This window comes from Papio anubis, chromosome 12 (genome assembly GCF_008728515.1).
Source record: "Papio anubis isolate 15944 chromosome 12, Panubis1.0, whole genome shotgun sequence".
NCBI classification, from domain to species: Eukaryota; Metazoa; Chordata; class Mammalia; order Primates; family Cercopithecidae; genus Papio; species Papio anubis.
In genome coordinates, this window is record NC_044987.1 from 38,321,683 (window position 1) to 38,336,406 (window position 14,724).

Genomic DNA, 14,724 nt, shown 5'->3' on the forward strand with positions numbered 1-14,724 from the left:
TGAGGTTTTCTACTGTAGCAGATATAATTGAGTCTCCCAACGTTCTGGAATTAGGAATTAGAAAGTTTTCAGGACATTTTTCTCGTTCCCCCTTTCACTGCCCCTATCCCTCTTCACTTCTTCCCCCCTTCTCCTTCTTTCAATCTAGTTTCTCATGATAGCTTTTCCTTCTGCATGAGTTTTATTCTCTTATCTCTTTAGACTTGCTTTTAAACCCTGCCTATTGCTGTGCACGGCTGAGAATGACTATGATATAGGCGACCTTCCATATCTCTTATTTCAAATGCCTACAGATACTGCTAAAAAGACCTGGTTTCAATTCTGGATTACTAGAAGAGCACTTAAAAGGGCCAGCTTGAGTCAAATGTCTACTTTGATCCAGTCTGCTGGGAGAAATGAAATGTTCCACTTCAGGCTCCTTCTACTAGGAAATGTAGGGTCAGATTCCCAGAGAAGGGGCGTTAGCAAGGGCCGATGAATTCATAAATGTTCATTTAAGTCTTAATTATTTCGTTAATATACGTTTAATATAGAAAAATTAGAAAGCACAGACATATGAGCAAAGTAGAAGAGAAAAATTTATCATCATGCCACCACCAGAAAGTACTTCAGCATCTCGACGTGTTTTCTTCTAGACATTTTTATTTGCTTTAAATAATCTTTTTTATTGTATATTTATTTGGATTATATTGAGAATGAGATTTGTCATTCAAATCTTAAGACAAACGTGACTCAGGCTTCCCTTTCTAGGACTTATTTTATAACATGTGGAAAAAGACTTAAAAATTGGAAGCTAAATAATAAAAGTATTTGGAAATTATAGTAGGTACTGTAAAGGAGGCAAGATATAGAAAACAAACATGAAAATGTACTTTAGATGGAATGACCATGGAATATCTCTGTGAGGGTCACATTAAGTTGAGACTTAAGGAAAAGAAGGAGCTAACTGTGATAAGAGAAGGAAGAATTACTTGAAGGCAGAGCGTATCCGTTTAGAGGGAACAATATATGCAAAAGGCCTGCATCTGAAATGGAAATGATCTTTTGTGTTCTTAGAATTAAAAACAAACAAAAAAATGTAGTGTAGCTGGAGCTTGGGTTAAGGAGATCCCTTTTGTTGCTATCTAGAGAACACACTGGCGCAGAAAGAGGTGAGATGTGGGGTCAGAGTCACCAAATGTAGATGGAGAATACTCGGTTGCTCATGTTCTTAAAGCAGAAGGAGCCTGAAGAAGAATGAAGAATGTGACCTGAAAGAGACAGGGAAGGACAGGATAGGGGCCTTTCATACACATTGATGTTGGGTAAACCATTGAAGATGAAGGGAGAAATGCTGCCATGAAGTTAGGGGTGGCTGTGTTTCATATTATTTCCCAAAAAGAAAGGAGCTTTTTGGTAGCCACGTTCAAACCCCAAAATAATGAATAAACAACCCTAAAATACTGTTAGGGCACTCTCCCTGCCAGATAGGATTTGCTGATATTTAAACTGGTTCCTCTATGGTTGGACAAAGAGTTGCTAAGAATCAGTTATATGGCTTATAAAGGGGGCATGGTTCATGGCCAATGGCAGAGAAACATAGATGCCCCATAAACTGACTCATCTGATGTTCCCAGGCTACTAAATGCCTGATAAGTCACATTGTCAAACAATCATTGAGTGCTTTCCTGGAATAGAGTTTGGACGGGCATGTGGGAGTGGATGAGAAGCACAAGATACTGTCTCTTCTGTTGGCTTCTGTAATCATACTGAAGTGAAAAAACTTACAGACCTGAATCGATTACCAAGAACAATATAAGACAGAAAGTGCTAAAATCATTACAGGAGGGAGAAAAATATGAGAGAAAGTAGGATGGACCTTGAGATACACCCTTTAGAGAAAGCTTTCCAGACTGGGCCCTCCAAGCAAAAGGAGAGAGAGAAGCCACTTGATTAATGATACTTAATGCATTGTGCATTCTGCTGAGGAGGGCATTTAGAAATTTCATGAGAATTGCCAACATTTTAGACATAGCATTTACTTTGGATTTGCTTTGATATATTTTGGGCAAAAAGTGAGTCATGGTTAAAGTATTTTGTGCACAAAGCTGCTGGATTTTTCAGGCTTTTACAGAATATTATGTGCATTTCTCTGTTAAACACAAAGGGTCCATCTCTGAATGGCCCCTCAGATCCTTGCTTTATTACAATTGCAGTAACTAGTCAGGATGACTAAGGATATAGTCAGCAAGGTCATCCTATTGGTTATCACTGAATGGATCTGGAATGATATTGTTTAATGTACATGGGAAAATAACTCTAGTTTGAACTTTTTAATTTAATATAAACATCCCCCTGTCATTGGACAAGTTTTGTTTACACTGCCACTAGCAGAATATCATAATATGAAACATGATATTCATTTGAATATTTGAGGGGTACTTCATTGTAAGGGAGTGGGATTCCTTTTCTAGCTTTCTCAGGCAGAGTCTCTCCCATCTACAACAATAAGGCCATGCACAAGTCTCCAGAACAATGATCATATTGTATTACTATTTTTCGCTATGTTTCCAGACAGACTGGTAAATTCCTTTTTGTTTGTTTCTTTTTGTTAATTCTAGCATTAATTGAAAACAGTGGGTATTTGTTGTTGTTGTTGTTGTTGTTGTTGTTTTTGAGACAGAGTCTTGCTGTGTTGCCCAGGCAGGAGTGCAGTGGCACGATCTTGGCTCACTGCAAGCTCCACCTCCCAGGTTCACGCTATTCTCCTGCCTCAGCCTCCCAAGTAGCTGGGACTACAGGCGCCCGCCACCACACCTGGCTAATTTTTTGTATCTTTAGTAGAGACGGTGTTTCACCATGTTAGCCAGGATGGTCTCGATCTCCTGACCTCGTGATTCGTCTGCCTCGGCCTCCCAAAGTGCTGGGATTACAGGCGTGAGCCGCCACGTCCAACTGAAAACAGTGTTTTAAGAGCAATGTTCTGGGCTCTTTTTGAGCTTTAACTACGTGGTCCTTGCATTAACCCTATGATGTAGGCACCCTTATAGAATATACAGCTGGTGCTAAATAAGTATCTATTGAATGAATGGGTAAACAAATTCAATGTTACAGATGAGGAGAAAAAAATCTGGTTTTGTTGCCTTCATTTTCTCTTTTTCTAGCACATGCCTTGTCCATAGGATAGTCAGGATAACAGTGGGAAGTGTCAGACCAGCCTAAGGTTCAAGTTCACCTCTCTTACTAAAAAAGAGCTGCCGGTGACAGAGCTTTGCTCTGAGCTTGGAATAATGCTGATGCTTTACATGCATGTTGCTAATCCCCACCAAAACCCTGAGACATGGGGTATTATTGTCCATATCATACAGGTAAGGTAAGTGACTAGTTTAGACGTGTGCAGTAAGTAGGAAGAGAGAAGCATTTAGAACCCAGGTTTATTGGCGGTTGAGTCTTGTGCTCTTTCTAGATCCCACAGCTTCCCATTTATCTTGATAAGAGAAGATGTGTCCCTTTCCGAGGTAGTGTTGCACTGGTTCACTTCCCCTTCTCCTCAATGACTATTTTGTTGGTTAAAGATAAACTTGGAACATTCTCCATGGGGAAGTGATGGAAGTGTCCACACTGACAAAATGCTATCATGAAATGCCTTTTTTTCTGTCTTGTAATGATGAGTGTTTCCGAGGCAAATTCCAAGTCATTTAGTTACTCTTCCACAAGCCTACCATTAAATCTAAGAAAGAGGAGGTGGGGAAGGCATCAAATAAATTTTGAATACGGGAGAGCTTGGTATTGAGTACCTTCAGAAGGGCAGTATGTTAACTGTTTTTCTCTATATAGAACCTGAATTCTCATTGCTCCTGCTTCTATATAAAGCTGTATCTTGGGCTTCATAAAGAGTAGCTATTTTGGGCTAGGCACAGTGGCTCACAGCTGTAATCCCAGCAATTTGAGAGATCAAGGCAGGAGGATACCTTGAGTCCAGGAGTTCCAGACTACCCTGGGCAACATAATGAGACTCCATCTCTACAAAAAAATTTAAAATTAGCCAAGTGTGTTGGCACATGCCTGTAGTCCCAGCTACTCCAGTGGCTGAGGGGAAAGGATCACTTAAGCCTGGGTGGTTGAGGCTGCAATGAGCCAAGATTGTGCCACTACACTCCAGCCTGGATGGTTCCAGTTCTGTCTGATTCCAGACAGAACCAGATCCTGTCTCAGAAAAGAAAAAGAAGAAGAAAAAAAAAAGCTATTTTGTTGACTAAAATAGTTACATTTCTCAGGGTACAAACCTTATGGAACAAAGTTATGGAACCAATTTTCTAGAAAGATCTAATATGCCTCCTCTGACCCTTACACTAAAAACAACAACAAAAAGTCCAGGTGCGGTAGCTCACTCCTGTAATCCCAGCACTTTGGGAGGCCGAGGCGGACAGATTACTTGAGGTCGGGAGTTCAAGACCAGCCCGACCAACATGGTGAAACTCTGTTTGTACTAAAAATACAAAAATTAGTCAGAGGTAGTGGTGTACACCTGTAATCACAGCTACTAGGGAAGCCGAGGCAGGAGGATCACATGAACCTGGGAGGCAGAGGTTGCAGTGAGCCGAGATCGTGCCACTGCACTCCAGCCTGGGTGAGAGAGTGAGACTCCATCTCGAGAAAAAAAAAAAAAAAGAAAGAAAAACAACAACAAAAGCCCTAAAACATAAAACAACAAACAAAAAAAACTCACATGTTTTCTTGAAGGAGTGAAAGTACAAGTTACTGAAATTCATAAGGAAACAGGTCCTGGCTCCGTGTCTGCTCCAGTGCTTTCACCCAGGAAGGGCATGGAGTCCAGATGGGGCTTCAACTTGCATCCCACCTTTGCAGTCCTGTCAGGAAGCTCAACAACACTTTGTGTCAATCACAAAGCTTCACACACCCCTTCACTTCTGGTTCACATGAATGACAATACATTTTTTTCACAGTTCTAGTTCTCAGGGCTTCACATTCTCGTGACTTCAGGGTTTAAAGAAAAATAATCAATGGGCAGGTATGGTGGCTCACGCCTGTAATCTCTATAACCTTTGGGAGGCCAAAGCAGGAGGATGGCCAGAGCCCAGGAGTTCAAGACCAGCCTGGGCAACATGGCAATACTGCATCTCTACTAAAAAATGTATTAAAATGTTTTTAAAAAAGTAAAAACAAAAGGAAAATAATCACTCAAGCAAAATTCTAGTGGAACCATTGATTTGCTTGTGAATTGGATATGAAAATGTTCCCCACAAGCCATAACCCCCTTTTTAGCATTCTTTTACTGCTCCTGCTCAATAGTTAGAAGGATCCCGTTTCCGAGGCACTGAGGTCAATGAATAATTATTAAAACACCTGCAATATGCCCAGCATTGTGGTAGGTATTGAAAGAAACTTGGAGAACTAGAAGGCAATGAATGCCCACCTTCAAAGAGCTTAAAATCTGGTTGGGCAAACCTGATTACTGTGTGGCCACAAAATAATATCTAGTAATACAGGGAAGCTCAGAACTTGATAGGGCCAAATAAGAAGTGAAGGTTCTTTCTGTCTTTAGTAAAAGCCTGACAATCCTATTTTGTGCTGGGGCTGGAAAGGCAGGGAGGAATTACTCTCACCTCCAAATACTTGAGGAGCTAGAATTGACTATTCCTGGATCCTAAACATTTTTACTTCAAGAATCAAATCAAGAGTCATACATTATCTTTCGAGTTGGTCTCTTTCTAATGTTATCTATCCACAAGCCTCTCTCTAATCAGCCATGAGTAAAATAGCCCGAGGAAAGTTTACAGATGATGGAACCAAGATATTCCCTTGAGTATGTAGGCAGTGGCAGATTTGGTTCTTGTGTTTATGCCTGGTTGAGAAAGACAGAAGTCTACTTGGAGTGAAAAAAAAAGTGACCTATGGACTGAATTGTTACCTTTGTGTGGCACATTCCCTGTTTCTAGGGCAGCACCGGAGACAAAGAATGCATTTATTTTGTGGAAAGGGATAGGGGGCAGGGGAAGAAACAGAAACCAGAGGATTGTGCAATAATGGCATTTTCAAATCCCTCTAGAAAGTTTATGTTTCAAGTCCTTTGGAAAAGTGAAGCATAGCTGTTTAAAAAGCAGCAGTTTACTGAGGACCCCAGTCCCAGTTCTGCTGTGCTAGATTTTCCTTGTTCCTAGGCGTTCTCATACCTTCAACCCCAGCTGTTGGGGCAGGCAGGCCACTGTGTCTGGACCCTGCCCCGGACAGGCCTATGCCTTTCCCCAGCAGAGACCGCAGGCCTCAAATAGCATCTAGGTGTCCAAATGGAAGAATGAGAACAAGGACGGGAGTGAAAAGAAACAGTTTGTTGAATCTCAGCAAAAGAAAGTACAGTGATTTCTGTGTCATCTGCAAACCAGACTGGACTTGCCTTGTTGAAAATCATTCCCAAAACAAGCCCCTTCCTCGGATGGCCAGTGAAAGGGTGATATTAAATGCACAGTCTCATGAATTAAACATAATTGTGAGGCACAGATTTATCATGCAAAATAAAAAATGCTTCTTATCCACCTAGGTAGTGGAAAAAGTGCAAAGATTGAGATGTAGTGCTGATTGGAAGCCTTTACATCCTGCTGCTGGCTTAATCATCTGCATATTTTCCCTCGTGCCAGGGATGATTTGAAAGGATATGGTTCAGAACTCTCTCTGCTGCTTAGTAAATCTTTTTGACTGACCGAATGACCTTTTGTCTCTTTCCTGTCCTATATTGGAGCCTCGGGAGTGATGGCCTGAACTCTCACCATCAACCTCCCACCAATGATGTCATCATTCTCTCCTTGCCATCCAACCCCCCGTGTCCCGAATGCCCTTACCCCTGCCCTGTGCTCACAATGCATCTTCATTCTATTGGCCTTTTGTCTTGGCTATCTGGGTTCACTGTGTCCAGCACACTGTCAGCATTTGGCAAGGTAGAGGCCAAAAGAGAAGACAGCAGTATGGTTAGTGGTTCAGAATTAGGACTTTGGAACCAGACATGTCTGGGCTGGCATCCTGCCTCCATATCTTTACTGTGTAATCTTAATGTCAGGAACCTCAATTTTTTTCACTTATGAAATGGGTATATAAGAACACAAGCCTCAGAGAGCCATGAGATTAAACAAGAACTTACGCTACAGAGTGCCTGTCTAGAATAAGCATTCAGTACACAATAGTTAGGAGGTGAGAGGCTTTCATAGAACACAGGTACTCTTGCCTTTGAAGCCCCTTATTCCTTAAAAAATATTAAAAATTGTATTTTATGACCGTGTTGGCATAAAGAGAGATATATTAACATATATTGAAACAGTTAAATTAACATATGTTGAAACAGTTCTTCAACCTAAAATCTTATTTTTTTCCTTCTGTTCTGTAACTATTGTGAGCCCTGGGCACTGTGTGTCCCATGCCTAATGGGTAGGTCAGCCCTTGGGGAAGGATTTGTTTTGGAGATACTTCCCTTTACCTTTCCAGTATCATTAACTGTTTTCTGGAAGATTCAGGCCCTGCTGCCCCTCAGGACATTACTACCCTAATACTTCTCCTTTCCCCCTTCTCTTTTCTCCCAGCCACCCAAAAGGTCCACAGTGTGGAGCTCCCAACTCCCATAGTCTTACCCCCAGCCTTCTCTATTTAAACCCTTGCCTTTATTCCCCACCATTCCCCTGATTAGGTCTTGTTCCCTTAGGACTTTATTCTTGTTCTGATAAGTTGGCATTGAATTTTCTCATAAACTGTTTCTCCTTGGGGTATTATTGACTGTATTCCTCCTCTGTTGCTTCTGGAGTATTTGCATCTTGAGAGACTCTATAATATAATTCAAACCCATGTATCTAATGGAAGAATTTTAGTCCAGCAAAGGAGATATTTCAAAGCAAAAAGTGATCCTTGAGAATCATTTAGACTGTATGGTGCTGGTGCTGGTAGCTTGGTGCCTACTGCATGTAGGCATTCAGTGGGCCTCGGTGATATAACTAGTTTAGAAACTTCTAGAAGGTAGGGCACAGCCTATCCCCAAAATTCTCTTGGTAAAGTATCATGCCCAGTGAAATTCTGATGGGTGTCTTTTATCCTAACGGAATCACACATGAGTTCTTCTGTCCCCCATCTTAAGGAATCCCTGCAGTTGTGCTTGCGGGTAACCTTACACCACCACACATAGTGCTTGGATCCCAAACTTCCCTCCTTTATTGCTTGTTATTTTCTGGCTTTGGGCAGGATAATGATCTCAGAGATAATCCCATTTATAAAGGAGAGGAAAACTATGGCCCAGAAAAGTGGAGTATTTTCCCTAAAGTAACAAAGCAAGTTAATGGAAGAATCAGGACGAGATCCCTGGTTTCCTGAAAACACAGGTGTGGGTACCATTTACTTGTGTCAGGGCCTAGGGTGTCACTTACTACAGAGCACAGGCTGTGCAGTGGGAATGCCTGGTTTGATTCCTGACTTTGTTGCTTACTCTGTCTGTCCTTTGAAAAGATACTCAATCTCTAAACCTGTTTTCTCATCTGCAAAATGGGGGAGGGGAAGACATAATATCAACTTTATAGAGTTGTGAAGATTCTGAGAGTTGTGAGAATTAAATAAGATTATTCACATAAAGTGCTTAGTACAACATCTCACACTCAGGCCTTCAATAAATGACTCATTATTATACAATTATCACTAATTCTATTACTGTCTCTACACTCCTCATGGCCTAAAGAAAGTGTGACTGCTGTTTCCCAGAGCGCATACTGCACTGCCCAGGGAGTGGCCGGAGCAGTGAGAGAATCTGGCTGAACAGGTTTTTTCAAAGCAGTGGAAAATAAATCAAAGGTGATAACCCAAATTTGGAAAAAGAATGTACTCCTTTGTTTGTTCTTTCCTAGTTGTGAAAGAACCTTCCAAATGCAATTTATGCTGAAATAAATCAGAAGCAACATGGCTGACACTCTCTGGTCTGTGTTCTTCCTGATCCCATGAGGATAGACAGTGGTGACTTTGAGTTTCTGCTGAATGTGGTGATAGCTGACCGTGTTCTGTGATGATGTCTACACCAGCGAGTGGACAAGATTAGGAGTCAGCAAATCATGCAGAGACAGCAGAGATGCGGGGAGAGGGGAAGCTTCACACCCAGGTACAAAGCATGCCCAGCCCCTTGCTGCAAATTGTTCGTCACTAAATGTGACATCTCAGGGAACTTGGTTAGAACTTTTCGTTGAAAGTAACAGATGCCCAGTTTGTATTAGCTTAAGCAACATGGAAATTCATTATAAAGATTCCATAGTGTATCAGAGAAAACAAGCAGAGATGCAGAGCTGACCTGGGATTGGAAACAAGCTCCTGAATGATATTTAAACATGTGTCTCTCCTCTGCTTCGTTTTTCTCTCTTTCTACAGATGTGCTTCCTCGATGGCTCTAGTTAACATAATGGAACAACAGCTCACAAGTTTTGTAGATGCAGCCACCTAAAGAGAGCCTGGTCTCACTTTCTCCAAATCCAAAATTCCCATGGAAGGGAGTAATCTCCCTGCCTTGGGTCAGATTCCTTTCTCTGATTACCAATCATCAATGATTATGGTTATAATCTGTTGTACCAACATGACCCATTCACCATAACTATTTACCATCTGTGAGTGAGCAAAACTACAGATAAGGGATGACTGAAACAAGTATTGATGAGCCAGATGACAAAAAGCAGATTCCCGCCTCCCCCCACCCAGCTCTATACCGCATCCTGGCCGTTCTCATATTCCTCATCCTTTTACCTGAAATCTAGGATGTCTCTGTAGTTACTGCCCCTGGCCTCTTCATGCTAGGTTGACCCAAGCCCTAAACAAGTTAATTAGAGCATGGTAGAGTGTAAATGACATGGGCTTTAGAACCACACAAACCTTGAGTTAAAGCCCACTTGCTAGCTGTGTGACCCTGGGCAAGTTACTTAGCCTGTCTGAGTATTGGTTTCCTTATTTATAAATTAAGGGTAATAATACCTTTCTAATGGCATTGATGTGCAGATGAAGGGCAATAAAGTAACCACATTCAAGTGTTTGGTATGTAATACATACTCAGTTATGTTAATTTCCTTTTCTTGATTAGTCTACCTAGAAATCTTCAGGCAGGTGAGAGAGTAGCCATAAGTGAGAAGACAAGAAAGGAGAAGTGATCGAATTTTCTATCTAGGAAATGTCTTCTTTGTCTCAGGTATTTTACAGTATGCTGAGCAAACACTGAATAATTTCAGTGGGTCTGCAGCACTGGGAAAGCCACACTTTGATAGATATGGTCTCTCACTTCAGAGACAAATCAGCAAGGATATGAGGACGAATGATGAATGTTTTATGTTTCTTTTTAATTTATGAATGTGATGATATGGCTCTTAAGTCTTTCTCTGTACATTTTAAGGCTCATAAAGTATAATCTGATTGCTAGGTTGTGAATGAAGTGCTTTAACATTCATGAAAAGCTTAAACATGTTGCTATTTAGAGACATGCTCCCCTTTCAGAATGTAGTAAGCCACACTTTTTCTATAAATTGTTGTTTATTGAGTTGTTACTGTAACAGGCACTTTCTAAACTTTTATATGCATTATCTCATCCCTTCCTATGAGTTAAGTGCTATCATCCCCATTTTCTGGATTAAAAAATTGAGGCTCAGGTAAGTTGCCGAGGTCACATAGCATCCAGTGACAGAATTGGCACTTGATCTCAGTTTAGTCTGCTTCCAGAGCCTAAGCAATTAACACTTCCATTTTGGTAATCAGATTTAGATATAGGAAACAGAAGAAATGAATTCCCAGGAAAATCGGTGCTTAAAGCATCTCATATGAGAAATGATCATCTCATGGCTTTTGTGTGTCCACATAAGGTTGCTACATAGGCTTGGATGCAAAGCAGTGGAATTATAGGAAGAAAAATAGATGAACAATAATAGAATATCTCCTTAGACCTGAGAACTATTCTAATTACTTGCTTAGAGGATAATAGTGATGAAGGGGTTGGGTCTGTGAAAAAAAAGAAACTAGAGATTTGGTCCCAGCTTTAGACTTGTGAGTGTTTTCTATGTTGCTTAAAATTGTGCACACTCTGATCATCTGTAGCTGCGAGGGGTTGTGTGTGCATGCGTGTGGAATATTTTGGCCTGCTCCAGAAAATAACAGTGCTTTAATCTTAGGTACTGTGAATAACTTCTTATGATATTTGAAGGAATCTTTGTCCATTGACCTATGAACCACTCATGGGAACCATTGATCTCTAACCTAATTGACCTGCTCCTCCAGAAATATTTTATTTTGTTTTGTTTGTGCTACTGAGAGTTTCATTATATTCCAGACTGTGCTTCATTTGTGCTTTCTTTGTGCCTTTAAAAAAACAAAACAAAACAAAACAAAAACTGAATCTTGTGTATAAATAGAAGAAACATTTAAATATCACATCACTTTTTATTAGAAGCATAATTGGATTAATTTCTCTTATTTTTCCTTTTTGTTCCCTTCTGTCTTTCAGCTCCAGGGTTCCTTGAAAAGAAAACAGGTAGTTAACCTATCTCCTGCCAACAGCAAGCGACCCAATGGCTTTGTGGACAACTCATTTCTTGATATCAAAAGAATTCGTGTTGGGGAGAATCTCACTGCAGGACAAGGTGGCCTCCAAATAAACAATGGACAAAGTCAGATTATGTCAGGGACCTTGCCTATGAGCCAAGCACCCCTGCGAAAGACTAACACTCTGCCATCCCATACACATTCTCCTGGCAATGGCCTGTTTAACATGGGCTTAAAGGAGGTAAAGAAGGAGCCAGGAGAGACTCTGTCTTGCAGTAAGCACATGGATGGCCAAATGACCCAAGAGAATATTTTTCCTAATAGGTATGGAGACGACCCTGGAGAACAACTGATGGATCCTGAGCTGCAGGAACTCTTCAATGAACTGACCAACATATCTGTGCCTCCCATGAGTGACCTTGAACTGGAGAACATGATCAATGCCACCATAAAGCAGGATGACCCATTTAACATTGACTTGGGTCAGCAAAGCCAGAGGAGCACACCTAGGCCCTCCTTACCCATGGAGAAAATAGTGATCAAAAGTGAATACTCACCAGGCCTGACTCAAGGCCCCTCAGGCTCTCCTCAGCTGAGGCCCCCATCAGCTGGCCCCGCATTCTCCATGGCCAACTCTGCCCTCTCCACTTCGTCTCCAATCCCTTCAGTCCCTCAGAGCCAGGCTCAGCCTCAGACAGGCTCAGGAGCAAGTCGGGCCCTGGCAAGCTGGCAGGAAGTATCCCATGCCCAGCAGCTCAAACAGATAGCTGCCAATCGTCAGCAGCATGCCCGGATGCAGCAGCACCAGCAGCAGCACCAGCCTACCAACTGGTCAGCCTTGCCCTCTTCTGCTGGACCATCACCAGGTCCATTTGGGCAGGAGAAAATCCCCAGCCCTTCTTTTGGTCAGCAGACATTCAGCCCACAGAGCTCCCCCATGTCTGGGGTAGCTGGCGGCAGCGGCCAGTCAAAAGTAATGGCTAATTACATGTACAAGGCTGGCCCCTCAGCCCAGGGTGGGCACCTGGATGTGCTCATGCAGCAAAAGCCTCAGGATCTCAGTCGAAGTTTTATTAACAACCCGCACCCAGCCATGGAGCCCCGTCAGGGCAACACCAAGCCTTTGTTTCATTTTAACTCAGATCAAGCAAACCAGCAGATGCCTTCTGTTTTGCCTTCTCAGAACAAGCCTTCTCTCCTACACTACACCCAGCAACAGCAGCAGCAGCAGCAGCAGCAGCAGCAGCAGCAGCAGCAGCAACAGCAGCAGCAACAACAGCAACAGCAGCAGCAGCAGCAGCAACAGCAACAGCAGAGTTCAATTTCAGCTCAACAACAGCAACAGCAGCAGAGCTCAATTTCAGCCCAACAACAGCAGCAGCAGCAGCAGCAGCAACAACAACAACAGCAGCAACAACAGCAGCAGCAACAGCAGCAGCAGCAGCAACAACCATCTTCTCAGTCCGCCCAATCTCTACCAAGCCAGCCTTTGCTAAGGTCACCTTTGCCACTTCAGCAAAAGCTCCTACTTCAGCAAATGCAGAATCAGCCCATTGCAGGAATGGGATACCAAGTCTCCCAACAACAGAGACAGGTAAGGGTTCTACTACTCCAAATACAGAGTTCCCAGAGATCATTTAGCTTGATCATTATGTTTTGGTTACCATTATGTTTGTATTGGGACAAGATCAAGACCAAAGACAGTAGTGGTCTTGATGGAGTCATATGAAGACCTCATAAAGCCTGGTTCGTTGGGGGCATCTAGAGGCAAGGGCTAGTACTTCCTTGTAGAGCATTAGTGTCACTGTGATCTGTAATGATCAAAGGTTCTTGCTTACTCAGAATAGAGCATTATAATGTACGCTGTTAGTGACATATCCAGTTGTCAATCAGATGGTCATTTATCCAAGCAGTAAATTAGTCATTAAGTCAATGTGCCCTTGCTGAGTACCTACCATGTGCAAGATGTTGTAATTATGCTGAGAATCAGAATGAAGCCAGAGGTGGGATTGAGTATTAAATGACTGATCTACACCTGCACCAACCAACTGGAATATCTAAATGCCCAACCCATCATAATGATCCTGCGATGACTCCCTGTGATGCATGTGGACTGAATATCAGCCTGAAATAAAACATGATCCCTGTCTGCAAGCACAGTAAGGAAAGGGAGACAGGATTTTTCAACTACCATTTCAATACTAGGTAGAAAGAATAATGATATGAGAGCACAGAGTTTTGGTATCTGACCCGGCAAAGGGAAATCAGGGAAGGCTTCTGGAAAAATAATGTCTGAGTTAAGTGTTAAAGGATGAAATCATCATGACTACAGAGAAAAAAATATCTGGTTACCTTATGTCCTTTGGTTAACATAAAACAGAGGTTGAGTCCGCCCCAAATATGAACAATATGAAGACATAACTCTGTCCCTCCAGAGCACATATTGATGAGTTAGTCCTGATCCCCAGGGAACTTGAAAGAAAAAACTCTTCCTGGAAGGAAGGAACTTTGAATATTGCTTTGTACGTGTAATTTGACAGGTCTACATTATCTGTCTAAGCACAAAGATAGCACATTATATGTCAAAACATTATCTCAGGACAGTGTGATGGTGCAGAGCCTAATTCCAATAACATTCCTAGAGTAGTTTTCGTGGCTACTGCCCAGAAAAGAATGCCACAAACACCACAAACTCCGTCCAAGCTAACCTTTGCCCTAGATGTTGGCCAAGAGAACACCAGACTCAATGAGGGTTCAAAAGTTATGCACTAAGGACAGCTTTCAGCTCTTTTCCACTTACGTGGGTTTTTAAAAAGTTATAGATTATGGAGAATGAACTTGGAGTAGAGACATACATGTACACATTTTTTTTTCTAACAAAATTCCTTTTTTAACCCAGGCAATTTTGGGGGCATTTAAAAGCAAGTCATAGAACTATTTTCTAATGCTATATGTAGGCACTTTGATTTGGATGAATGTGGGTTCAAATTCTTACTCTGACAGTCCTAGCTGTGTCACCTCAAGGGACTCACTGAACTTCTCTAAGCCTAGTTCCTCACCTATCAATAGGAGTGAAAAGAAAATCTCCTAGGAGTGTATTGAAAATAAAATGAGGAAATTCTCAGTTCAGAGTCTAGAATAAGTTGATTACTGTTATGATTATGGAAATAAATCACCAAAATGTTATTTTTAAATAAG

General features: G+C 41.8%; 1 protein-coding gene across 4 annotated transcripts in view; it reads left to right on the forward strand.

The window, feature by feature from the left end:
- MAML2 (mastermind like transcriptional coactivator 2) overlaps nt 1-14,724 on the forward strand; it is a 365,652-nt gene that overhangs the window by 237,755 nt on the left and 113,173 nt on the right. For all 4 annotated transcript variants that reach the window (XM_003910581.5, XM_017948886.3, XM_009187150.4 and 1 more), the window contains one exon: nt 11,489-13,120. In XM_003910581.5, the coding sequence (XP_003910630.3) occupies nt 11,489-13,120 (1,632 nt within the window). The remainder of the gene's footprint in view (nt 1-11,488; nt 13,121-14,724) is intronic.